The sequence below is a fragment of the Rhinopithecus roxellana genome, chromosome 12 (genome assembly GCF_007565055.1).
Source record: "Rhinopithecus roxellana isolate Shanxi Qingling chromosome 12, ASM756505v1, whole genome shotgun sequence".
NCBI classification, from domain to species: Eukaryota; Metazoa; Chordata; class Mammalia; order Primates; family Cercopithecidae; genus Rhinopithecus; species Rhinopithecus roxellana.
Window position 1 is genome coordinate 87,079,183 of NC_044560.1, and position 27,930 is coordinate 87,107,112.

Sequence of the window (27,930 nt, forward strand, 5' to 3'; positions counted from 1 at the left end):
ACTCTGGTGCCCAGGCCGGAGTACAGTGGTGCAATCTCAACTCACTGCAACCTCTGCCTCCTGGGCTCAGGCGATCGTCTTGCCCCAGCCTCCTGAATGGCTGGCACTACAGGCATTCATCACTGCACAAGGCATGTATCACCACACCTGGCTTATTTTTGTATTTTTGTAGAGATGGGATATTACTGTGTTGCCCAGACTGGTCTTGAATCCAGAGCTCAAGCAATCCCCCTGCCTCATCCTTCCAAAGTGCTGGGATTACAGGCGTGAGCCGCCATGTCCAGCCACTGAATGAATTTTTTAAAAGAATGAAATCATATCCTTTACAGCAACATAGATGGAGCTGAAGGTCATAATCCTAAGCAAACTAACACAGGAAGAGAAAACCAAATACTGCATACTCTCACTTAAAAGTGGGACCTAAACATTGAACACACATGGACATAACATGGGAATAATAAACACTCTGGACTACTAGAGAGGAGGGCGGTGGGGGGTGGGTTGAAAAACTGTCTATTGGGGGCTGGGCACGGTGGCTCACACCTGTAATCCCAGCACTTTGGGAGGCCAAGGTGGGCAGATCACGAGGTCAAGAGATCAAGACCATCCTGGCCAACATGGTGAAACCCCATCTCTACTAAAAATACAAAAATTAGCCAGGCATGGTGGCGCATGCCTGTAGTCCCAGCTACTCGGAAGGCTGAGGCAGGAGAATCACTTTAACCCAGGAGGCAGAGGTTGTAGTAAGCCAAGATTGAGTCACTGCACTCCAGCCTGGGGACAAAGCAAGACTCCATCTGAAAAAAAAAAAAAAAAAAAAAAGGCCGGGAGCGGTGGCTCAAGCCTGTAATCCCAGCACTTTGGGAGGCTGAAGTGGGTGGATCAGTTGAGTTCGTGACCAGCTGGCCAACATGGCAAAACCCTGTCTCTACTAAAAATACAAAAATTAGCCGGGTGTGGTAGTGGGCGCCTGTAATCCCAGCTACTCAGGAGGCTGCGGCAGGAGAATTGCTTGAACCCAGGAGGTAGAGGTTACAGAGCCAAGATCACACCCTTGCACACTCCAGCCTGGTTGACTGAGACTCTGTCTCAAAAAGAAAAAAAAAGATACTTGATTTTTTTTTTTTTTTTTTTTTTTAAAGACAGGGTTTCACTCTGGTGAGATAATGGCTCACTGGAACCTTCACCTCCTGGGCTCAAGCGATCCTCCCACATCAGCCTCCCGAGTAGTTAGGGCCACAGGCACATGCTACGATGCCTGGCTAATTTTGGCATTTTTTGTAGAGACAAGGTTTTTCACTATGTTACCCAGGCTGGGTTTAAGCAGTCCACCTACCTTGGCCTCCCAAAGTGCTGGGATTACAGATGTGAGCCACCGCACCCAGCCTCAGTTTTTTTTTAATTTTATTTAATGTTGGCCAGGCTGGTCTCAAACTCCTGACGTCAAATGATCTGCCCGCCTTGGCCTCCCAAAGTACTAGGATTACAGTCATGAGTCACCATGCCCGGCCTCAAATATCTTTTACATGGAAATTAAACAGTATGCTCCTGAACAACCAGTAGGTCAGTGAAGAAATTAAGAAGAAATTTTTAAGATTTCTTGGAACAAATGAAAATAGAAATACAACATTCTAAACCCTGTGGGATAGAACAAAAACAGAATTCAGAGGGAAGTTTATAGCAATAAACATTTACATCAAAAACATAGAAACGGCTGGGCACATGGTACACGCCTGTAATCCCAGCACTTTAGGAAGCTGAGGCAGGAGGACTGCTTGAGCCCACAAGTTCAAGACAAGCCTGGGCAATATAGTGAGACCTCATCTGTACAAAAAATTAAAAAATTAGCTGGGCATGCTGGCACACACTTGTTGTCCCAGCTACTCAGGAGGCAGAGGTGGGAGGATCACTGGAGCCCAGAAGGGCAAGGCTGCAAGATTCAGTCTCAAAAAAACAAGGTATTAATATCCAGGATATAAAAAGAACTCAGACAACTGAACAACAAAAAAACAAATAATTTGATTTTAAAATGGGCAAATGTCTCAAGAGAGTAATTGAGAGGACCAACAGGTATATGAAAAAATGTTCAACATCAATAATCACCAGGGAAATGCCAATTAAAATCACAATGAGATATCATCTCACCCAGATTAGTATAGTCATTATCAAGAAGACAAAGAATGCAGAGAAAGGGGAACTCATTTACACTATTGGTGGCAATGTAAATTAGTACAGCCATTATGGATATCAGTATGGAAGTTCCTCATAAAACTAAAATTAAGGCCGGGCGCGGTGGCTGGCCGGGCGCGGTGGCTCAAGCCTGTAATCCCAGCACTTTGGGAGGCCGAGACGGGCGGATCACGAGGTCAGGAGATCGAGACCATCCTGGCTAACACGGTGAAACCCCGTCTCTACTAAAAATACAAAAACTAGCCGGGCGAGGTGGCGGGCGCCTGTAGTCCCAGCTACTCGGGAGGCTGAGGCAGGAGAATGGCGTAAACCCGGGAGGCGGAGCTTGCAGTGAGCTGAGATCTGGCCATTGCACTCCAGTCCGGGCGACAGAGCGAGACTCCGCCTCAAAAAAAAAAAAAAAAAAAAAAAAAAAAAAAAAAAAAAAAAAAAAAAAAAACTAAAATTAAAACTACCATATGATTCAGCCATCCCACTACTGGGTATGTATGCAAAGGAAAGGAAACAGTGTGTCAAGAAGATGTCTGCATCCCCATGTTTATTGCAGTACTGTTATAATAGCCAAGATATGGAATCAACCTAAGTGTCTATCAACAGATGAATGGATAAAGAAAATACGGTATTTATACACAATGGAATGCTCTTCAGCCACACAAAAGAATGAAATTCTGTCATTTGTGGCAACATGGATGAGCCTGGAGGACATTATGTTATGTGAAATAAGCCAACCACAGAGAGAGAAATACTGCATGATCTCACCGGTGGAAGCTATAAAAGCTGATGTCATACAAGTATAGAGTAAAACAGTAGTTACTACAGGCAGGAAAGGGAGGGGGATTACCAAAGACTGGTTAACAGATACAAAATTACAACTAAATAGGAGGAATAAGTTCTAATACTCTATAGCACTATAGGATGGCTATAATTAGCAACTTACTATATATTTTCAAATAACCAGGAGAGTGGGTTTGGAATTTTCTTGACACAATGTTTGAGGTGTAGATATCCTAATTATCCTGATTTGATTGTTATACATTATATATGTGTATCAAAACATTACACTGTACTTCATAAATATGTGTAATTATTATGTGTCTATGAAAAATAATAAAAGCCAAAAAAAGTTAATAGTATCTTCTAGGGATTAAAACCTATATATATCAGGCTCAGGCCTGTAATCTCAGCATTTTGGGAGGCCGAGGCAGGTGAATTGCTTCAGCCCAGGAGTTGGAGACCAGTCTGGGCAACATGGTAAAACCTCATCTCTATAAAAAATACAAAAATTAGCAAGGTGTGGTGATGCGTGCCCGTAATCCCAGCTACTCCGGAGGCTGAGGGGAGGATCCCCTGAGCCTGGAAGGTCCAGACTGCAGACCCTGTCTCTAAATAAATAAATAAATCCTGTATAACTGGATTATATATTTTAACCTAGTGTTTCCTCCCATATTTAATAAATATCACATTGGATCCAGATGACTGTATTTTTAAAATCACAGAGGAGAAAGATTCTCTGTTCAAGTTAAGTTTTAGAAATGCCGTTAAACAGATTTTTTTATTATGGAACTTCTGAAGACCATTGATATGCAAATGACCATTATGAATCTTCAGGATAGGAATATTTCTTCAATATATTTAGCCAGAAACCTTAGGGAACAGTTTTCCTTTTTTTTTTTTTTTTAACTTTTAATTTTTTTTTTTTTTTTTTTTTTTTTTTTTTTTTTTTTTTTTTTTTTTTGATACAGAGTCTTGCTGTGTCACCCAGGCTGGAGTGCAGTGGTACAGTCACGGCTCACTGCAGCCTCCACCTCCCAGGTTCAAGCGATTATCCTGCCTCACCCTCCCAAGTAGCTGGGACTATAGGCACATGCCACCACACCCAGCTCATTGTTTTGTATTTGTAGTGGAGAGGGGGTTTTGCCATGTTGGGCAGGCTGGTCTCAAACTCTTAACCTCAAGTGATCCACCTACCTTGTCCTCCCAAAGTGCTGGGATTACAGGTGTGAGCCACCATACCCATCCTGTTTTTGTTTTATTATTTATTTGACACAGGGTCTTGCTCTGTTGCCCAGGCTGGAGTGCTGTGGCACAATCACCACTCACTGCAGCCTTGACTTCCTCAGCTCAAGCAATCTTCCTGCCTCAGCCTCCCAACTAGCTAGGACTACAGGTCCACACCACCACACCTGGCTGGCTGGCTGACTGGCTGGCTTGCTTGCTTGCTTGCTTATTTATTTATTTATTTATTTATTTATTTATGTATTTATGTATTAATTAGACAGAGTCTCACTCTGTCACCAGGCTGAAGTGTAGTGGTGCAATCTCAGCTCACTGCAACCTCCAACTCCCTGGTTCAAGCGATTCTCCTGCCTCAGCCTCCTGAGTAGCTGGGCTTACAGGCAGGCACCACCACGCCCAGCTAATTTTTCTATTTTTAGTAGAGACGGGGTTTCACCATATTGGCCAGGATGGTCTCAATCTCCACCGCGCCTGGCCCACACCTGGCTAATTTTTTAAATCTTTTTGTAGAGATGAGGTCTTCCTATGTTGCCGAGGCTAGTCACAAACTCCTGGGCTTGAGCTGTCCTCCCACCTCAGCCTCCCTGAAGTGCTGATCTTATAGGCATGAGCCACCATGCCCAGCCTGAACAGTTTTCCTTTAGGATATCAGTTTGAAACTTCTGCTGTAGTCAGCAAATAACCAAGAATATTTAACAGAGACTAAAAACTATTCTTTATACATCTTCCCAGCTTTACTTTTCTATTTTATTTTTTTTTATTTTTATTTTTTTTTTTTTGAGACGGAGTCTCGCTCTGTCGCCCAGGCTGGAGTGCAGTGGCCGGATCTCAGCTCACTGCAAGCTCCGCCTCCCAGGTTTACGCCATTCTCCTGCCTCAGCCTCCCGAGTAGCTGGGACTACAGGCGTCCGCCACCTCGCCCAGCTAGTTTTTCATATTTTTTAGTAGAGACGGGGTTTCACCGTGTTAGCCAGGATGGTCTCGATCTCCTGACCTCGTGATCCGCCCGTCTCGGCCTCCCAAAGTGCTGGGATTACAGGCTTGAGCCACCGCGCCCGGCCTCTATTTTGTTTTATTTCATTTCATTTCATTTCATTTCATTTCATTTATTTACTGAGACAAAGTCTCACTATGTCACCCAGGCTGGAGTGTAATGGTGGGATCATAGCTCACCACAGCCTTGACCTCCTGGGCTCAAGTGATCTTCCTGCCTCAGCCTCCCAAGTAGCTGTACTACAGGTACATGCCACCACACCTGGCTAATTTTTATTTTTAACTTTTGTGGAGATGGAGTCTCACTGTGTTGTGCAGACTGGTCTTGAACTTCTGGCCTCAAGCTACCCTTCCACCTTGACCTCCCAAAGTGCCAAACCTGTTTTTTATGTGACTTGGTATTAAATATTTATTAAGAAGTTCAAAATTGGGCTCAGCACAATAGCTCACACCTGTAATTCCAGCACTTTGGGAGGTTGAGGCAGGCAGATCATTTGAGGTCAGGTGAGACCAGCCTGGCCAACGTGGCACAATCACGTCCCTACTAAAAATACAAAAAATTAGCTGAGCGTGATGGCACATGCCTGTAATCCCAGCTACTGGGGAGGCTGACGCACGAGAATCACTTGAGCCCGGTAGGTGGAGGTTGCAGTGAGCCAAGATCATGCCACTGCACTCCAGCCTGGGCAACAGAGCAAGACTGTCTCAAAAAAACAAAACAAAACAAAACGAGTTCAAAATTCAACAGTGTACGTCATTGCCTTCTCTATAGGGTACCAGTCGTCCTTCACACTATCATGTTTTATGGGATGATAACTGCTTCACTGCAGATGAACTTCAGCTGCTAACTTACCAGCTCTGCCATACTTACGTACGCTGTACACGATCTGTTTCTATACCTGCACCAGCGTATTACGCTCACCTGGTAGCATTTAGAGCCAGATATCATCTTGTGGACAAAGAACATGACAGGTAATATAAAAACATAACAGGTTCTCACCCAAATCCAAATATCGTCTGCATGTTAGGATTTTCAAGTTCCCCAAGCTATTAGAGGAGTCAGTGATCCATGTGAAAAGTGACGACAGTCAGAACTGACTGCCCAAGGTTTCCTATTGAAATATGTTGTCCAAGTTCATTAGTAATAGAATGATATAGTAACTTAGTTGCTTTACCACATTAAAGCAAAGGAGAGATTATTGGTAATAAAGTGATAGATACAGATAGACAAAATGATATGATGTCTGGGTTTGCTTCTAATTAATTCTGGGGAGGTGAGAGAAGTAAAACAAAATTGACCTTGAATTAATAATGATTGAAGCTGAGTGATGGACACATAGATTGTTACACCAGTCTCTTATTTGTTAATAATTTTGAAATTTTCTACAACAAATAGTATTTATCAGAATCATTACATCAGAATAGAAAGTTTGTTTTTGTGTTCATTGCCACTTCTCTTACAGTGCTGAAGGAAGTCACGTTTCAGGACAGAGCAATGGGCGAGATCCACAAGCTCTTGCCAAGGCTGTACAGATTCACCAAGATACCTTACGCACAATGTACTTTGCTTAAATAGTCCAAGTATATTATCTGAGAGGAAGTACTGAAAGATGAATTGACATACAACGTATGTTTCCAGTGGAGTCAATTGAGTAAGGACACCTCCAGCCATACAGAAACCAACACTGTGTGGGGGCCAAGGTCTGATCCTTATGTTAACACAAGGAAGATTGTTTACTTCATCAAGGAACACAGCATCATTATGCAATATGAAACCAGCCAACTGCTTTTTGTGCGGTCTCCTGTAGGAAGTATCGCAATTGTTTTGTTTTCATTTCTTGTAGTCTAACCCTTTTAATGCCTTTACCTCAAGTTGCTTAGCAGCACAACTATCTTTGCAAAAAAAAGTATCGAAAAAGTAAATGATGGTTTAAAAAATATACACCTTCATGAATAATCAAAGTGATTTTTCAAAATTATATGTGCAAAAAATTAATGTGCATTCATATATTCTTGTAAAAGGTGTCTGTATTTTTAAAATATATACATCCATACTTCATATGCATATATATCTGGATCTGGATTGATAATAGATATATATGTGTCTGTGTATATATTTTAGAATTCATTCCATTTGGGGAACTTCCTTTCCCTTTTATTCTGCTACCACTACCGCTTTTATTTCTCTTTTTCCCTTGCCTTCATCACCTACATTTTTTCCCTAATCCTACCAGTGACATTCAAATATTCACGTACCTGGTTCGTTTGAATGTAAAATATGGCAAACTAGATTTCTACTTTTATTTTGCATACCCTATTCGTGACTCCTATCTCCTACACGATTCTGAGTTCTCAACTCTTGATATTGCTGTCTTAAGAATCAAACTTTTATATATATATATAGTATACATACATACACAGACACATACACACATATATATACGTAAAATAACTTTTTGTGAGAGTGTGTCTCTCCCCTCCCACTCTGAACATACATTTGCGCAATTTGTATATAAGCAGTAGCAACCTGAACTATTCTTTTTCTTTTCTTTTCTTTTCTTTTTTTTTTTTTGAGACAGAGTCTTGCGCTGTCACCAGGCTGGAGTGCAGTGGCAAGATCTCAGCTTGCTGCAACTTCCGCCTCTCGGGTTCAAGTGATTCTCCGGCCTCAGCCTCCCGAGTAGCTGGGACTACAGGCGTGCGCCACCACACCCAGCTAATTTTTGTATTTTTAGTAGAGACGGGGTTTCACCATGTTGGCCAGGATGGTCTCGATCTCTTGACCTTGTGATCCACCCGCCTCGACCTCCCAAAGTGCTGGAATTATAGGCGTGAGCCACCGCACCTGGCCTGCTATTCTTTTTCTTTAGTGAGTTTGTTAAAGCTGCTATAAATATAAAACCTGTCAGAAGTTGTAACTCTTTCTCTCTGATAAGTGATGTGTTTTCTGAAACCTTCTGTTTCTATGGGTTATACACAGAAATCTTTAAAGGTTTTATAAAGGGTAAATATTTTAAAAGATTAGAATTCTGTAGGGGTTGAGACCTGTGAAATTGAGTAGAGAGAGAGAAGGGGTTGTTGAGGGATTTTTTTGTTCTGTTTTTTGATAGTTTACTTGCTGCCTCTCATACCTTAATGTGATTTTCATATATTTTATATATATATATGTATGTGTGTGTATATAAACACATATGTATGTGTTTGGAAGTATAGCTTCCTTTTCTTTTATATTTATTAGAATAGTGCTTTAATAATTATAGAATTGTATTGGCAGCATCTTTTATAAAAATATAATCATGTTTATTTTAAGAACTGACAACTTGTTTTTGCTATCTTTTAGTGCAATAAGCAGTTTTAAAGGAAAGTTGTGTCTGTTTGCATCTTTACCATGGATAGTAGGAGGAACAGGCACTTCCATAATTTAAAAGGGCAAAGAATACAGCCTTAATTTCAGAAGGAAAGTTTTGTAATTTTCAGTTTTAAAGCATATCTTTTAAAATTCATCATGAAAAAAGGCTGGACACTGTGGCTCATGCCTGTAATCCTAGCACTTTGGGAGGCCGAGACGGGTGTATCACCTGAGCTCAGGAGTTCGAGACCAGCCTGGCCAACATAGTGAAACCCCGTCTCTACTAAAAATACAAAAATTAGCTGGGCATGGTGGTGGACATCTGTAATCCCAGCTACTCGGGAGGCTGAGGCAGGATTGCTTGAACCCAGGAGGCGGAAGTTGCAGTGAGCCAAGATTGCACCATTGCCCTCCAGCCTGGGCAACAAAAGCAAAACTCCGTCCCAAAAGAAAAAAAAAATCATAATGAAAATGAAGTGAAATTGCCTAAATGAGTCCAACTTGAATATTAGAAATAAAGTTGAACTTTTGTATAAGAAATAATCGTGAATAGCTTAACATATTTAAATTATTTGCAAATAGATTGTGTTTATTGAAGAATCATATTGGCTAGATGCCCATTTTCATTTACTAAAAAGAATCAGGAAAATGCAAGATGATATTTTAAAACTTTTGCTAATGTATCACCAGTGTAACTTTCCTTTTAAAATTAAGGTGATAGTAACAAAGGAAGTTAGGACTTTGATCATTTTAAATCAGTTAAATCACTGAAATGTGGGAAATTGTTTTACAAAACTTTTATTGATTACACTTTAAGGTATTAAAAAGTACTATAAAGCTATCAAAACCGAGTTTATCAGTAACATTGGATTCAGGGGAGCTTTGCACTTTGTAACTCATGAAAATTGCATTTTGATTTTTTTTGCACTGGTTCAGAGTATAGATACTACAGATTGTTTCCAGTGGGCATTGCTGTTAGCCTTTCAGAATTCCATCTGCACGTGAAACCTAATGGATTTAGATCTTTAGTTTCTCTCTGTAATCCACTATTATTGCCAATTCACTGTATTTTGAGCCTAAAATCTGAGCCCATGTCCTCCGACAGGCATGAAATCTTTTGTCCCTCTGCCAGAAAACTAAGAAAGTACTGTATTTTGTATGTTTATTATTTTGAAGTGTCTGAAATGCAATTTACAACACTGTTGCAAAGAACTTTACAAAAGGTAATATTTGTATAGTATATACATTTTTTCTCCCAGTCTTCTCCCATCTCCTCCAGAAAATTTTCCTATAAAAGATGGATTTTTTTACACTGAAATTTTACTGAATATAGTCAGGATCATGGGCAAGAGAAGAAAATAGTATACCCAAGATGATAAAAATGTAATTGGTATGTGCTTGATTAGTGTGAGTAAACATCTTCCTTTAGCATGGGAGCTGCACAGATTCATATGGGACACTTAGGGAGCGACTGTAGATACCCTTTCTCTATGTACTCTCTCACCTAATTTTCAGTCACTCATATATGCTAGAGTGGAGCCCTTAATTTAAATATATTTGGAAGGACTTTTTTAAGAGCAAAAATATTTTTTCTAAATTATAAAGTTTTACCTTTTGAGTGATTTCTTTTTTAGAGTGCTCTTACACTAGTCAGCATTGCTAGTTTAAAGTTGATTAACTTGAAAGAATATGTATACTATATTTCTATTTTGCTAACAAATTGGTATATTAATTACCATTGGTTCTTAATTACAAGAAAACTTGTGCTTAGAATTTTAAGGTAAAAGGCTAAGTGACAAATGCTTCTTGATTTTTGTCCTATTTATTGTTGCACTTCTGGTGCAGAATTTCTAATCTTTTTTATTTTAAAAATGTTTTTTTTTTTTAAGTTAAACATGAAATTCACGGTGACCCTTCTGCTCCTGCCCTTGCTTACTAACTATATCATGAATGCTAAATTTTAATCTTCTTTTTTCTATGATGTATCTTACAAGACTGACTGTAAAATATCAGTCTGGCAACTAGATAATTGATTTTCATATGAAGAAGAGTTGGGAGTTTAATGTATATTCTTGATGGCTGAAGTGTCTACGTAAAGTGCTGATACATGTATTTTATTACAGTATCAGGTTACTGGCATGGAGGACCATACACTTACAATATTGTAGCTGCTATATTTATTTAAGTAGAGTCTGACAGTTACTGCACTAAACAATAAGGAGATAAGCAGGATTCAAGGCTAGTGTTAGACCGTTTTTTTTCCTAAGTAAGAGTAAGGACACGAAATATCAAAGTAACAAAGGGTGCTGCCATTTTAGTTTCAATTTAATATCAGGATATTCTTTGTTTTAGAAATGTAGATTTTGACTTTTACAGTTTGAAAAAGGGTACCTCAGCCTCCTCAGTACTGGTTTTTTTGGCACATTTTCACAGAAATATTAGATTCCCTTTCTTTTTCTTAATAGTTATCTTCTAACAAGTTTCTTGGGAAAACTATTATTCTAAGGGAAATCCCTGTTTATAACCTATTAATATATTTCTCTTCCTAGAAGACAGTCTAGGAGGGATTCTAGTAGGAATGACTGAGTGTTTCGGAAGGCACTTGATAGAGGCATCTCTGCCTTCCAGCACAGGGATTCTCAGCCTTCTAAAGGTGTAGACCAGTTTCCAGGCTAGCTTCTCCACAACTCACCACTGCCTAGTGTTCACTTGTGTATTCTCTAATGGATTTTAGGAGGACAGGCCTCCTGACAGAGTCATGAAAGACTTAAGGCATGTGTAGGAAAATAAAAGCTGACTTGCCCTTCAGCAGGAACGACTGGCAGAGGATCTCAGTGTTCAAGGAAAGAGTGAGTGCTAAGCATGCCAGTGATGGATCTGAAGTGTTTAGATGGATTGCAGACCAGGAATTAGAGACGGTTTGTTACTCAAGGAACTTGATGGATCTGTTTAGAGACCTACATGAATTTGCCAAGAGTGGTGATTTTTATGAAATTCAAGAAGCAAACGACTTGGATACAGCTAGAATATGTTGTAGTCTTCCTATTTCAAACTTGATTTTAATATTTTTACCAAGAAGTTTAACTGACAACTCTGCAAAATTTTCATTCAGTGTCATTAAACCAGAGTTAAATGTTTGCTTAGCTTATCCTCTTAGATGTTCTTCTGTTGAACAGGCAAGTTGCCCTTAACAGTAACTTGCTACTTAGATTACCTTTTATTAGTCAAGCTGCATAAAGATCATTAGTCTGGCACCTTTATTTTGGCTTTATCCATATGAAGTATTCATTATTTTCATACTTTTTGAGAATTCATAAATGTCTTAAAGCTTCAGTAAGAATTGTTGGGAGGTTTGACATCAAGTAACGCCTTCCTGAGTAGCAGTATACCCTAATTTAGAACCCTTGTTTTCCTATTTCAGTTCTCATATTTGATCATACAAAAGCACTTTTGTGATTCCAAAGGAGTCAAAAAATAAGCCAAGAATAGATAAGTAAGACAGTGCAGAAATCAGAAAGTGAGAATTTTCTCCAAAAAATATTTTTTAAAAAGTCCTGTTTAGGCCGGGCGCGGTGGCTCAAGCCTGTAATCCCAGCACTTTGGGAGGCCGAGGCGGGCGGATCACGAGGTCAGGAGATCGAGACCATCCTGGCTAACACGGTGAAACCCCGTCTCTACTAAAAAAAATACAAAAAACTAGCCGGGCGAGGTGGCGGGCGCCTGTAGTCCCAGCTACTCGGGAGGCTGAGGCAGGAGAATGGCGTAAACCCGGGAGGCGGAGTTTGCAGTGAGCTGAGATCTGGCCACTGCACTCCAGCCTGGGTGACAGAGCGAGACTCCTTCTCAAAAAAAAAAAAAAAAAAAAAAAAAAAAAAAAAAAAAAAAAAAAAAAAAAAAAAGTCCTGTTTATACTAAGAATATTCTTGATCAGTTACAATGTTAGAAATGACACTGTGATTAGTGAAAGCCAAGCTGAGTCCCAGGAAGCAGGGTGGGGAGTGTGTGTGTATATGTATGAGTGTGTGTATATATATAATCTCACACACACAAAGGGAAAAACTATTTTGGCTCTTTTCCTACTTTTAAAATGGTACATTTAAAGTTTGTAATTTTCCATGTCAGTCAACGTAATTTTTTAAACTAAGATACAACGGTCAAGGCTTGTGCTAATATTCCCTACTACTCATGGAAATTTGTATTACTTTACCCATCAAAACTAGTACTCCAGATGTTTATGTCATTGATTAAATCTCAAGAATCTTTTGTTCTTAAAATATGGAAGTTAAAGATTTTAATTTGAATTAAAGATAGAAGGATGGTAGATTCAATATAGAGGGTTGAGATTTACCAGTGAGAAACCCTGTTGAAGTATCAGGTAAATGGTGTGACAAAATTAGAATCCTATCAAATCACCTATCCAGCCATTGGGGTCCCTTCCTTTTTTAGACCAATTTCTAAGGTAACCAAAATCTAGTGTATCTATGTTAGGGTCTCAGTAAAGCAAAGATGTTTGTCAGGGCATAGACTCTTGAGTTAAATTTTTTAATCATTTTTTAAAGCAAGGCGGTTCTTAGAAAGTGCCTTTTCAGAAGATGGTGCTGTAGATTTTTATTTTTCAAGTAGCACGAAGCTAAGAATTTTAAAGATAAATTATTTTAGAACTCCAAGAGTGTGACAGTTTCATAAAAATAATGTTAGTTGTTGTCCTGAGTCTCGTCCAAGGGAACCAAGGAAAGCTTTTATGCAGTAAAGTAAAGGTAAATGCTCACCAAATTTATTTTGTAAATTTGAAAACAAAATATTTAGTAGAATTAACCCTTTTAATTCTCAGCTGTATTGAAGGAAATCCATAATGCACATAAAACAGCAAAACTACTTAACTTTTTAACAAGATTATGGGTATAGTACCAGTGTCCAAAGGGAAAGGTAACTTGCCTGGAATTGTAGGCAACATCTTCCAATCTTTTTTTTTTTTTTTTTTTTGAGATAAGCTCTTGCTCTATCACCCAGGCTGGAGTGCAGTGGCGTGATCTCAGCTTACTGCAAACTCTGCCTCCCGGGTTCAAGTGATTCTCTTGCCTCAGCCTCCCGAGTAGCTGGGATTACAGGCATGCACCACCACACGCGGCCTAATTAGTCATTATTAAGGAGGACTGCTCATAAAGGCAATACCAAGTCATCATTCAGATCAGCTTAAGCGAGAAAGCAAAATGATGATCTCTATTGTTAAAGAAATTTTATTTTCTAGACACCAAGGAATATTTTAAATGATTTTTTATTTTTTCTAGGATGCAGGAACTATGAAAAATGATGACAAGGCATTTAAAAGGGTTTGATCAGTTAATTAGAAGTAGGATGTGCAAAATTGTGCTTAAGGGGAAATAAGCAAAAGAAAGGAAAATAGCAGGACCTTTCATAGTCATTAGAAATGCAGATAGTGGCCGGGCGCGGTGGCTCAAGCCTGTGATCCCAGCACTTCGGGAGGCCGAGGCAGGCGGATCACGAGCTCAGGAGATCGAGACCATCCTGGCTAATACGGTGAAACCCCGTCTCTACTAAAAATAGAAAAAATTAGCCGGATGTGGTGGCACGCGCCTATAGAATGGCGTGAACCCGGGAGGCGGAGCTTGCAGTGAGCTGAGATCGCACCACTGCACTCTAGCCTGGGCGACACAGTGAGACTCCATCTCAAAAAAAAAAAAAGAAAAAAGAAATGTAGTTATCTACCAAAGGGCAATTTTGCTCCATACCAGGAAGCAGTAAATAGCAGTAAATGATCACCTAGGCACTTCTTTCCTGTGAATTTGGTGAGCATTCTTCCAGAAAAGAAAACTAAAAGCAAACAACAACAACAACAAAAAATACCACACCTCAGTAACCTTGTATGCTGCATTATATAATAATGATAGTAAAATTATATTGTTTGGAGTGTACTGTGTCTGTTTGCAAATATCCATGCACATTAAACTTTTTTGTTTTTATAATGTCTTAATAGCAATTATGAGTTTATTTTTGTTAAGATTAATTTTTCTATTGTGATGTTTATATTTATTGGCAATTTGTGTGCAACTTTTATATTTTGCTTGTTGGTTTTAAGGTATTTTATTTTTATAGATATTTCTAGCTTTCCTCATTCTTTGTAATAGCAGCAAAGATTAAGATGGAGTGTTAATATACCAACCAAACTATGAATTCCATAAACTCTAGAGTTTGAATTTTTACCAATAAACCATTAACACTATTTTGTAACTTAGAATATTTAATGTTGTTTATATAGTGGGCATTAAAGACAGTCTTTAGACAGATTTCTACATGTGGAGGGGAGGTGGGGCTTTCCTGTAAGTTTGATCTTTTTTTTCCCTTTAGTAGCAAACTAACATAACAGATTGGATTTATTTTACCTGATTGCAGTTTTGGGGAAACCTGTCAAATAAATGATTGTTACATGCCTTTTCTTTTTTTTTTTTTTTAACTTTAAGTACATTGAAACTGCTTAAATGGTCACATTTTTCAGCATTAGGATTAAGATACCTTTTTTGTAGGCCTGGAAAACAAATAGCAAATGATTCAAAACTCATTGATAATTGATTTTGAAATGAAACTTTCCCCCCATAATTTGTTATATGGAAGATTTGCTACCCTGACTTTTTCCCTAGCATACTTCTAAAGTTGATTCAATCCCTGAGTATCAGTGAAGAAATCAGAGTTTAAGTGGCTAGAGAGAGCCAGGTATAAAGACTGATTAATAGAGTACTTCAGCTAATTAAAAATTTCAATAGTAATAATTTATGAATGTGAATAAATTGGAAGGCAGTAAAAAGAATGATTATAGGCTGGGCGCGGTGGCTCAAGCCTGTAATCCCAGCACTTTGGGAGGCCGAGACGGGCGGATCACGAGCTCAGGAGATCGAGACCATCCTGGCTAACACCGTGAAACCCCGTCTCTACTAAAAAATACAAAAAACTAGCCGGGCGAGGTGGCGGGCGCCTGTAGTCCCAGCTACTCGGGAGGCTGAGGCAGGAGAATGGCTGTAAACCTGGGAGGCGGAGTTTGCAGTGAGCTGAGATCCGGCCACTGCACTCCAGCCCGGGCGACAGAGTGAGACTCCGTCTCAAAAAAAAAAAAAAAAAAAGAATGATTATAGAATATTAAGTTAAATTATATATAGACACTCCAGTTTCCAAGTGAGTAGGTCAAGATTAGTTGTTTGTTTTGTGGCACAATCATAGTTCACTATAACTTCAAACTCCTGGGCTCAGGCTATCCTCCCACCTCAACCTCTGAAGTAGCTGGGACTACTCGCGTGCGCCACCATGCCCAGCTGATGGTTTTTTTCTTTAGAGGTGGGGTCACTATATTGCCCAGGCTGGTCTTGAACTCCTAAACTCAAGTGATCCTCCCACGTCAGCCTCCCAAAGTGCTGGGATTACAGCCATGAGCCACTACATCTGACCAAGATCAAGATTACGTATATTGGCATGTTAACTTTTAAAATAGGCCGGGCGCGGTGGCTCAAGCCTGTAATCCCAGCACTTTGGGAGGCCAAGACGGGCGGATCATGAGGTCAGGAGATCGAGACCATCCTGGCTAACACGGTGAAACCCCGTCTCTACTAAAAAATACAAAAAACTAGCCGGGCGAGGTGGTGGCGCCTGTAGTCCCAGCTACTCGGGAGGCTGAGGCAGGAGAATGGCGGGAACCCGGGAGACGGAGCTTGCAGTGAGCTGAGATCCGGCCACTGCACTCCAGCCTGGGTGACAGAGCAAGACTCCGTCTCAAAAAAAAAAAAAAAAAAAAAAAAACTTTTAAAATAAAAGTACATGGGCTGGGCACAGTGGCTCACGCCTGTAATCCCAGCACTTTGGGAGGCTGAGGCAGGCAGACGACCTGAGGTCAGGGGTTCGAGACCAGCCTGGCCAACATGGCAAAACCCCATCTCTACTAAAAATGCAAAAATTAGCTGGGCATGGTGGCACATGCTTGTAACCCCAGCTACTCGGGAGGCTGAGGCAGGAGAATCACTTGAACTCGGGAGGCGGAGGTTGCAGTGAGCCGAGATCGCGCCATTGCACCCCAGCCTGGGCAACAAGAGTGAAACTCCGTCTCAGAAAATAAAAATGAAAATAAACAAAAGTACATGAAAAAAGTATATTCCCTATATTCCCTTAAGCAGGTAAAATACTTGCATTGTATTTTTACACCATGAATTTGCTTGTCAAGAAATTTCTATAAGAGGTTAAAAGATAAACTGTATTCCATCCTCTGGGTTTTCAATTCTAAATTATTGGAACTCAATGTATGACATTTTACTGTAGTGTATTATTCCACTGAGAGGCAGGGAAATGGAAAAGTGTCAGGTCATTATAAATGGGAAAATTTTATTTTTATATGGTAAGTTTTGCAGTTTAAAATAGATCAACATGTGTTTTCTTTGTAGAGATTAGCCATTTCATTTCTTTTGCATTTTTGCCAGTTACATTAGTTTGCTCTATGATACACTATTCTGAGATACTTCCTCCACCCCCCACACATCAAGTACTAATTGTATACAGATAGTACAGATTTGTACTTTGATTATAAGAGTTTGTTACTACTAATTAAAAGCAAATTAATGTGGCTGGGCATGGTGGCTCACACCTGTAATCCCAGCACTTTGGGTGGGCGGCCAAGGTGGGCGGATCACGAGGTCAGGAGTTGGAGACCAGCCTGCCCAATATGGTGAAACCCCGTCTCTACTAAAAATACAAAAATTAGTTGGGCATGGTGGTATGCGCCTGTAATCCCAGCTACTGGGGAGGCTGAGGCAGGAGAATGGCTTGAACCCAGGAGGCGGAGGTCGCAGTGAGCCAAGATAGCACCACTGCACTCCAGCCTGGGTGACAGAGCAAGACGCCATCTCAAAAGAAAAAAAAAAGCTAAATAATATTTTTGCTGTGAGCGTATGTCCCCTTTTAAGGATATCTATTGCGCTTATAACCTTTATAGTTGTATTCATTACATGCCAACATGTAATAACAAGGTTAGCAGACATGTAGTTCCTGAAGACCAAAATTTTAAAAGTTGCCTCTGGGCCAGGCGTGGTGGCTCACGGCTGTAATCCCAGCGCTTTGGGAGGCCAAGGTGGGCAAATCACGAGGTCAAGAGATCGAGACCATCCTGGCCAACATGCTGAAACCCCATCTCTACTAAAAATACAAAAATTAGCTGGGTGTGGTGGCGCACACCTGTAGTCCCAGCTACTTGGGAGGCTGAGGCAGGAGAATTGCTTGAACCTGGGAGGCGGAGATGAGACTCCATCTCAAAAAAAAAGAAAAAAAGGTGCATCTGGTCCTGTGTTTTCTTTTTCCTTCCGAAAGTTCATAGACATCTGGCATATAGAGCCTATTTTGCTGTTTTAACTGATAGGCTTCACAAATCCTGCTACCTGGCATCAGTACAGCTTGACCACAGTGAAGTACTTGATGGCTTATTCATGTTTAGTTCACCTCTTTAGAAAGAAAGCTTTGTGGCCAGGAGCAGTGGCTCACGCCTGTAATCCCAACACTTTGGGCAGCTGAGGTGAGCGGATCACCTGAGGTCAGGAGTTCAAGACCAGCCTGGCCAACATGGCAAAACCCCATCTCTTCTAAAAATACAAAAATTAGCCAGTTGTAGGCAGGAGGCTAAGGCAGGAGAATCGCTTGAACACAGGAGGCAGAGGATGCAGTAAGCCAACATCACGCCACTGCACTCCAGCCTGGGCAACAGAGTGAGACTCTGTCTCAAAAAAAAAAAAGTCTTTGTGCAGTAAGTAATAGATCATCCCAAAAAAGAATTGCCATGAACAGCGTTATGTGTAGAAAACAGATGGGAGTGTTGGTCATTAGAGCCTTGCTTTTTAAATTTTACTCTTTCCAAAAATTGGCTGTATGCTATCTATAATTTTATGTTTGATGTTGAAGAGGCAACACCAGAGACTAGAGAGGGAGATTACTCTGATATTTAGTGCCTAAAACTTTCATCTTGGCTGGGCACGGTGGCTCACACCTGTAATCCCAGCACTTTGGGAGGCCGAGGCAGGCTGATTACCTGGGGTCAGGAGTTCGAGACCAGCCTTGCCAACATGGCAAAACCCATTTCTACTAAAAATACAAAAACTAGCCAGGCATGGTGGTGGGTGCCTGTAATCCCAGCTACTCAGGAGGCTGAGGCAAGAGAATCATTTGAACCCAGGAGGCAGAGATTGCAGTGAACTGAGATTGCACCATTGCACTCCAGCCTGGGTGACAAGAGTGAAACTCCGTCTCAAAAAATAATAATTTTAAAAATAAAAGACAAAACTTTCATCTTTTTTTTTTTTTTTTTTTTTTTTTTTTGAGACTGAGTCTCGCTCTGTCGCCCAGGCTGGAGTGCAGTGGCCTGATCTCAGCTCGCTACAACCTCCGCCTCCCGGGTTCAAGAGATTCTTCTGCCTCAGCCTCCCGAGTAGCTGGGACTACAGGCGTCCGCCACCACTCCTGGCTAATTTTCGTATTTTTAGTAGAGATGGGGTTTCACCATATTGGCCAGGCTGGTCTCGAACTCCTGACCTTGTGATCTGCCCGCCTCGGCCTCCCAAAGTGCTGGGATTACAGGTTTGAGTCACCACGCCCGGCAAAACTTTCATCTTTATTTCATGGCTTTATTTCATCTTTATTTCATTTTTGGTTGGGAAAAAAACAAATCTCTTAAGTTAATCCTTTAATAGTCTCTTTAGAACCAAAGAAGGAAAGACTGCAAAAATGTTGCATACGTGCATCTTTATTGTCAGAATCTGTAGAAACTGGAGGTTTTTGTAAAGAAATAGACTAGTAGGATTGTGAGAATATATAGTGAGGGGGAAATTAGAATAAGGTTTCTTTGCTGGGATCCTTGGACAGAAACCTTACAATTGTTTAGTATTTGCAGAGTAAAAGAGCAACTATTGCTATTTGAACCTATAGAAGAGACCTAAGACGAGTGTCTCGGTAATCTAAATTTATATGATAATGTTGTCCCAGACCCAAAGGCACACCTGTTCTCAGTAACTTAGAGAAGCCTTGGAGGTTGCTTCTGAATTACAGTAAAGAAACTAAATGAAGCACTTACACTTAAATAGAGCCTGGCATTGCTATCAACATAATGTCTCTGGTTTTCCTCTTTAAATAGAAGACACCAAACAGGGCCTTTCCAGACAAGGTAGTCTTTCCTGTAAAGAAAATGGTTTTGGTGTGGGATTTGGTAAAAACACTGGTTTGTAATGAAGAAAGAATTTTGGCACAGACGGTCCAACCCAGTTAATGGATACAGTTTGATCCCAGGGAGTTTAACAAAAGGAAGCTTTGGTTTTGCTAGCAACAGACTTGATCTTCTATAGTAATTAATTGCAATTAAGGTTTTCCAGGAGCTTTCTCATTTCTTAGCCCAGGGTCTAACCCCGTTCCCTCTTTAAAAAAGAAAGAATAGGCTGGGCGCAGTGGCTCACACCTGTAATCCCAACACTTTGGGAGGCCGAGGTAGGCGGATCCCAAGGTCAGGAGTTCGAGACCAGCCTGGCCAATATGGTGAAACCCTGTCTCAACTAAAAATACAAAAATTAGCCAGGCGTGGTGGCAGGCATCTGTAGTCCCAGCTACTCCAGAGGCTGAGGCAGGAGAATCCTACTAGTCTGAATTACAGTAAAGAAATTAAATGAAGTGTTTATCCTTAATAGAGCCAGGTATTGCTATCAACATAACGTCTTTGGTTTTCCCCTTTAAATAGAAAACACCAAGCAGGGCCTTTCCAGACAAGGTAGTCTGGAACCCGGGAGGCGGAGGTTGCAGTGAGCCGAGATCGCACCACTGCACTCCAGCCTGGGTGACAGGGCGAGACTCTGTCTCAAAAAAAAAAAAAAAAAAGAATAGGAAAAGGACTTAGAGGCAGTTTATATAGAATTCTACTGGGGGTAAATAACACTCTCAAAATACTTGGGAAAGAAGAATCACATGCCACAAGTTATAGCTTGATTGATATTTCAGCATGTTTTCCATGTTTGTATTCTAAAGTTTGTTTCCTTTGACATTCCATTATCTTATTTACTAGAGTGCCACCATTCTTATTTGTAATACAATCAGTGTTTTATGCCATTTGTGAATCACATAATTGTTCTTTTCTCCCCACCACACACACACACACACACTGTTAAAAGAGGGGAAGGATAAAACAAAAATAGAATGATGATTATTACAGTGTAACTTTAACGTATGTGAAAAGAAATTCTAACTCAGTTAAGTGAGAATTAAGATTGAAAGTACTAATGTTGCAGGTATTATCCCTAGCCATGGAATTTTTTGCTAGCTATAGAGTGCTAATGTGAACAGAATATAAATCAGGAACATGATGTATTATAGCAAAGTGATAAAATTATTATTGGTATTAGTCAGGTGTGATGGTTTGCACCTGTAGTCTGAACTTCTCAGGAGGGTGAGGCAGGAGGATAGTTGAGCCCAGGAGTTTAAAGCAAGCCTGGGCAACACAGCAAGACCCCAATCTTTAAAATAAATAATAAATAAGAATTATTCTTGAAAGTAATATTTTAACCTGCCAACCAACAGAGATCCTCATACTCTTAAAGAAAATTAATATAGCTTATGGATTTGATAAATTGGACTCTGATTTAAACTTTAAAATGTTACGACTTTTATTCTGATACGTGGTTTCTAAAATATGTAAAAAATTATATTGAATGAATTAATACTTAACCTGTTCATTTCTCTTAATTTATGTATTTATTCTGACTTTTATACAGCTTCTGTCATCTGCCTTCTTGATATGTGCAAAATATTATGTAAAAATAGTTTAAAACTCATCCCAGTTCCTAGTCAAGCGTGGGCTGTAAGAGAGAAGGCTTAAGGTGTTCTTCAACGGAGGAACTTTTGAAAGCTCACAACTGGAAAAAGCCTATTGCGAATTTGTTGCCTTTGAGAGTAGAAAGGGCTCTAGAATATGAGCCAGGGACTTGGAATTTAGTAATAGATCTCCCACTGATTTGTTCTGTGTCCTTAGGCAATTCTCTTAATCTCTGTGTACCTAGTTTCCCGTTGTAAATAAGAGTGGTAATACCTGTCCTCACCTACCTCACTAAATCATTGGGGTTTTTTTGTTTTGAGTCAGGGTCTCACTCTGTTGCCCAGGCTGAACTACAGTGGCATGATCATAGTTCACTACAGCCTCCAACTCCTGGGCCCAAACTATCCTCCTGCTTCAGCCTCCCAAGTAGCTGGGACTAGAGGTGCATGCCACCACACCTGGCTGATTCTTTTCTTTGATTGCAGAGATGGGGTCTCACATGTTGTCTAGGCTGATCTCTAACTCCTGAGTTCAAGCAGTCCTTCTGCCTCAGCCACCCAGAGTGCTGGGATCATAGGCACGAGCTCAAGCAGTCCTCCTGCCTCAGCACCCATTGCTGGGATCATAGGCACGCTCACTAAATTGTAAGAATAAGATAATGTTTGCGGAAGTATTTGAGTTCTCCAAAGGAAAAGTTCTTCAGACTTTCAAGATAATAGAAGAGTGTGTGTGAAGGATTCCTTTCCAGTTTGCCTCTGTGAACGTGTCTTTAATTACCATAGGTCATTTTATGAAACAGGAATAAGAGAAACATAGGCCTTGTCATGGTCTAGTGTTCACTTACGAGCACGTCCTGTTGTTGTTTCCCTGCAAGATATCCAGCACACAGGCTGAATTTTTCTTTATAATAATCCTTGGCAAAAGCATACCTTCAAAAACCAAATTATTTTAGTGGTGCTATGGCAGCTGCAGTTTTATTTTGAGTTAGATTAATGTGGTGAAAACCATCAAATACTTAGAAATTGGCTGGGCGCAGTGGCTCACGTCTGTAATCCCAGCACTTTGGGAAGCTGAGGCAGGTGGATCACTTGAGGTCAGGAGTTCGAGACCAGCCTGGCCAACATGGTGAAACCCTGTCTCTACTAAAAATACAGAAATTAGCTGGGCATGATAGAGGGTGCCTGTAATCCCAGCTACTCGGGAGGCTGAGGTGGGAGAATTGCTTGGACCCAGGAGGCAGAGGTTGCAGTGAGCCAAGATTGTGCCACTGCACTCCAGCCTGGGCGACAAAACGAAGCTCCATCTCAACAACAACAATAATAATAATAATAGACAAATACGGCCGGGCGCGGTGGCTCAAGCCTGTAATCCCAGCACTTTGGGAGGCCGAGACGGGCGGATCACGAGGTCAGGAGTTCGAGACCATCCTGGTGAACACGGTGAAACCCCGTCTCTACTAAAAAATACAAAAACTAGCCGGGCGAGGTGGCGGCGCCTGTAGTCCCAGCTACTTGGGAGGCTGAGGCAGGAGAATGGCGTGAACCCGGGAGGCGGAGCTTGCAGTGAGCTGAGATCCGGCCACTGCACTCCAACCTGGGCGACAGAGCAAGACTCCGTCTCAAAAAAAAAAAAAAAAAAAAAAATAATAATAGACAAATACTTAGAAATTAACTTCGCCTTTGCCTTCAGGCACTTTTGCTACATGTTAGCATCAGAGGCTATTGTACAACTAGATAGTTATTCCCCTGTTTCTTGGCCGATTTTTGGTACCTTTCTTTGAAGAAAAGGGTTAGATTTTAAGAAAGAAAGTGTACTTATTTCACTCATGGCTTTGCAGAATTTAACTTTGCTTTACTTTAAAAATTCCAATCATCATGTACCTGTAAAGGTTAAATATAGTGAAAGTTCTTGCTTCATGTGAATCAATTCTGAGCACCTGCAGGTCGTGTCAGGCGTCTGATGCAGTTACCTTTATGGATTGTGGCAGGTCCTTACATTTCAGCAGGCTTATGCATTTCCATAGGGGGAAGAGATTCTGTTTCTAGGAAATTACAAAGGGCATACCACTGCAGGGAGTGTACACAATTGTTTGTTGCTACAGACAAGATTTTTTTAAAAAAGGAAAAAGGATGCATTTTAGGTACACAGGGTATGGATGCATTCAACACTTACTTTTATCTCTACAGATGCCGACCTCCCCTTGTTGCAGGCAGTTGGGCTTTTCCAACTCATTACTAACAAAGGTGGCATCTGCATTAATTTCAATCAGAATTTCAAGTACTGAAAATGAAAAGTTGGGGAGATTCATGTTTGAAAAATGAACAAAAAATCCACCTTATGCAATGAGATAGCTAACATTGATATATCAGGAATACTTTTAACCTATTTTTGCTGCGATGTGTAGCTTTAATGTCTCTTTTCAGTTATGGACCCATAAAAGTATTACTATATCTTGTGAATAAAGATCATTCTTGTGGACTAGTACGTGGATGCATTCATAGGCTGTGGGAAGCAGTGGTGTGCGTATGTGTGTATATATCAATATTTTATGTTTATAACTCTGCATATTAAGTTTATATAGAAAAAATAATGTGTTTCTTTAGTGTTTGGGGGACTAAATTGTATTATGACCATTCCAGTGTAATCTGACTGCTCACTCTAGAGAATATTTCTGTTATACACAATGCACATACAAACATACACCCCTAAAGTGTAGCTAACTGCTCCCACTAGATAATTGCTGCTAAATAAATAAATAAAAATTTTTAAAACCCCTAAGTAATGAAGGAAGAAATAGCATTCTTTTTACAGGGGCTTTTCTGAAGAGTAAAATGTAAATACAGGACATGTGGGGAGGGTGGGGCCACCTGCAAAATGTCCTGAAGATGGACAAAGAGCCTTTTAAATTCTACTTTTTAACCATCTTTACCATGTGTGCCTATTTGTATTGCAGATGTGAACTACTATTTTTGGAGGTTGATATCAGTAGGTTTTGAAACTGAATTATTACATAAAATCAGAGTAACCTCTTTCTCCATCCTCCTTTTCCACACTATTCTTGCCAAATATTTCTACTGAAACCCAGTTTCAGCAAGGCAAAATGATGGGACTCTCAAACCTCCCTCCTCATCTTCCCTCCCCTCTGTCTTGTGCCTGGCCTTTTTTGTTGTTGTCGCTGGTTTTTCATAAGTAAGAACAACTTATTGTAGTATTTCAAGACTGCAGCATTTCAAGTGTATATCTATAAACCTTTTCTTAAAATCTTCGGCTACACAGTAACATCAATTAAAACAGAAGAGTGAGTCTAAGTCTGTAATATGCTATAGGAACAGATAAGATTTTGAATGAGACTAAACTTGACTGCCATATTTTAGTAAGAGGAAGTTGGAACTTTATGGTGGGGAATGGATGAGAGCAGGTCTATGATATATACGTAGTCATTGTATAATTAGAAACACCAAATGCTGAATCCTATCACTGTGTTCTTGGGGGCCAGGCCTTGGATTTGGTTGTCATTTAAACTCTTTGAAGATTATATGTAATTATAATGAGCAGAAGGCAAATAAAGTTTTTGAACAAAAGTACTTGTTTTCAGTATTTAAAATTTGGTGATATATTTTCTTTTTCAGTTACACTATCTTCCCCACAAAAATTATTATACTACAAACAAGTTATGAGTGAGATGGAGAAGCTTGAAGAAGCTGGTTTTTAAGCAGCTCATATAATATTTTGCGTTAAATTGTCATTGTTTCCTGTTGGGAGGCAAAAAACAACAACACCAATAACAAAAAGAAACTGTCATGATTCTTTCTGAGCCAAACTGTCACGAAGTGTTCTGTGACAGAACCACTACTCTCTTTTCTGCCATTCTGCCTACTGGAGAGTTCTATGTTGTATTTGTTTTTAATCCTTGAGTTTAAAAATATTAATGGTTTTAGTGTCGCTTAGCTTCAGTTTGAAGTATAACTTTCACTAATAACTGCAATAAAAAGAAAAGCTTTGCTCTTAAACTTTCTCTTGTGTGGTCATCATTACAGCTTTTCAGACTAGGGAATGGGACCCACGTGACACAGTGGAAAGAATGTAAGCTTTAGTCATGAAGTCCTGGGTTCAAACCTTGATTATGTGACACTCTGAGCAAGTTCCTTGATGCTTCTAAATCTCAGTTTCCTCCAGTGTGAAAGGAGAAAATAGAACTGTTGGAGCATTAAATGAGACAATATATAGAATGTTTCCAAAGCTGGGCATGTGGCTGGAGTTCAGGTTTTTCAAAGACTGCCTACCTCCCCCCTGCCCCACCCATTTTTCACCTTCTTAAATAAAAGACAGTGAGTGGAGTGAAAACGGGGAGATGACACTAGGCTTCCAAACTTTGCCAGGAGGTGAAAGAATTAAGAATGTGTAGGGAAAAAAGGAACCAAAATGAACTGGGGGAATCTTTACAGGCCCAAAAGTGGATACACAGCCCTGGTATGCGATGCAAGAAAACACTGGACTAAGATTTTGGAAATCAGCTCTCAACCCTCTTTAACTGCGTAATTTCAGGTATAGCTCTTCATTTTTTAATTAAAGTTGTTAGACTAATACCAGAAGTCACAAGTTGGCAGGCAAATTTCTGTCTGCAAACAATTTTTAACTGTTTAAATTTTTTTTTTTTTTTTTTTTTTTTTTTGAGATGGAGTCTTGTTCTGTCACCCAGGCTGGAGTGCAGTGGCATGATCTCGGCTCACTGCTACCTCTACCTTCTGGGTTCAAGCGATTCTCCTGCCTCAGCCTCCTGAGTAGCTGGGATTACAGGCGCGTGCCACCACGCCCAGCTAATTGTTTGTATTTCTTGTAGAGATGAGGGTTTCACCATGTGGGTCAGGCTAGTCTTGAACTCCTGACCTCGTTATCTGCCCGCCTCGGACTCCCAAAGTGCTGGGATTACAGGCATCAGCCACCGTGCCCGGCCAATTGTTTACGATTTTTTAAGAGAGACAGGGTCTCACTCTCTCGCCCAGGTGGGAATGCAGTAGCAAGATCACAGCTCACCTCCTGGGCTCAAGGATCTTCCTGCCTCAGCCTCCCAAGTAGCTAAGACAACAGGTGTACACCACCACATTCGGATAGTTTTTAAAATGTTTGTAGAGATGGAGTGTCACTATGTTGACCAGGCTGGTCTCAAACTCCTGGCCTCAAGCAATCCTCCCACCTCAACCTCCCAAAGTGCTTGGATTACAAGCATGAGACACTGCACCTGGCCCAGATTTTATCTTCTCTTTAAAAATAAGAACCAAGTGTGGCGGCATGCCCCTGTAATCCCAGCTATTTGGGAAGCTGAGGCAGGAGGCTTGCTTGAGGCCAAGAGTTCGAAGCTACAGTGAGTTGCGATCATACCACTGTACTCCAGCCTGGACAAAAGAGCAAGACCCTGTCTCCAAAACAAAAAATAGTAAGATATGCTAGAACCGAACAAATCGCCAGTTACATTAGAGCTCAACTGCTTGAGACTTTATTCAGAGCAAGACCACCACACTTAAGCATCAGAAATTAGGTGGCAGTCTAGGCCGGGCGCGGTGGCTCAAGCCTGTAATCCCAGCACTTTGGGAGGCCGAGACGGGCGGATCACAAGGTCAGGAGATCGAGACCATCCTGGCTAACACCGTGAAACCCCGTCTCTACTAAAAAAATACAAAAAACTAGCCGGGCGAGGTGGCGGGCGCCTGTAGTCCCAGCTACTCGGGAGGCTGAGGCAGGAGAATGGCGTGAAACCGGGAGGCGGAGCTTGCAGTGAGCTGAGATCCGGCCACTGCACTCCAGCCTGGGCAACAGAGCGAGACTCCGTCTCAAAAAAAAAACAAAAAAAACAAAAAAAACAAAAAAAACAAAAAAAAAAAAAAAAAGAAATTAGGTGGCAGTCTAAGGTAAAATGCTAAGTGTTGTTGTTTTGAGACGGAGTCTCGCTCTGTCGCCCAGGCTGGAGTGCAGTGGCACCATTTCTGCTCACTGCAACCTCCGTCTCCTAGGTTCAAGCAACTCTCCTGCCTCAGCCTACAGAGTAGCTGGATTACAGACTCCCGCCACCACGCCAGCTAATTTTTTGTATTTTTAGTAGAGATGCGGTTTCACCCTGTTGGCCAGGCTGGTCTCGAGCTCCTGACCTCAGGTGATCCACCTACCTTGGCTTCCAAAGTGCTGGGATTACAGGCGTGAGCTACCACGCCTGGCCAGTGAGGGGCATACATCTGAATGTAGTTTTCATGTTTCAGTTGTCTGATTATTTGACAGATTTATCTCAGCTGCTGATACTTGCATACCTTGGTGATGTTTTCAGGAAATTAATTAGGTTGATTAGTCAATGCCAGGAAAGGATGTGTACGTTTTCACAATATTTGACTGAATGTTATGAAGGGAACTGAAATCTTTAGTTTTATCTATGGAAGAAAGATGACTGTTTTCCTGTCATTTCTGTTGCTTCCACAGTTTCTACAGTCTATGAAGATCTTTATGATGCCTTTTTTCTTTTTTTTTTTTTGAGACAGGGATTTGCTCTGTCGTCCAGGCTGGAGTG

General features: G+C 40.7%; 1 protein-coding gene across 9 annotated transcripts in view; it reads left to right on the forward strand.

Moving 5' to 3' along the window:
* AGO3 (argonaute RISC catalytic component 3) overlaps positions 1–25,387 on the forward strand; it is a 143,794-nt gene extending 118,407 nt beyond the window's left edge. For 8 of the 9 annotated variants that reach the window (XM_010360412.2, XM_030913458.1, XM_030913457.1 and 5 more), the window contains 2 exons: positions 5,972–6,171; positions 6,663–7,488. In XM_010360412.2, the coding sequence (XP_010358714.1) occupies positions 5,972–6,171; positions 6,663–6,771 (309 nt within the window). In that variant the 3' untranslated portion in view covers positions 6,772–7,488. Of the gene's footprint in view, positions 1–5,971; positions 6,172–6,662; positions 7,489–25,006 lie in introns of those variants that run through there. The other variant, XM_030913454.1, reaches the window with a different exon arrangement.
* The last annotated feature ends 2,543 nt before the right edge of the window (positions 25,388–27,930 follow it).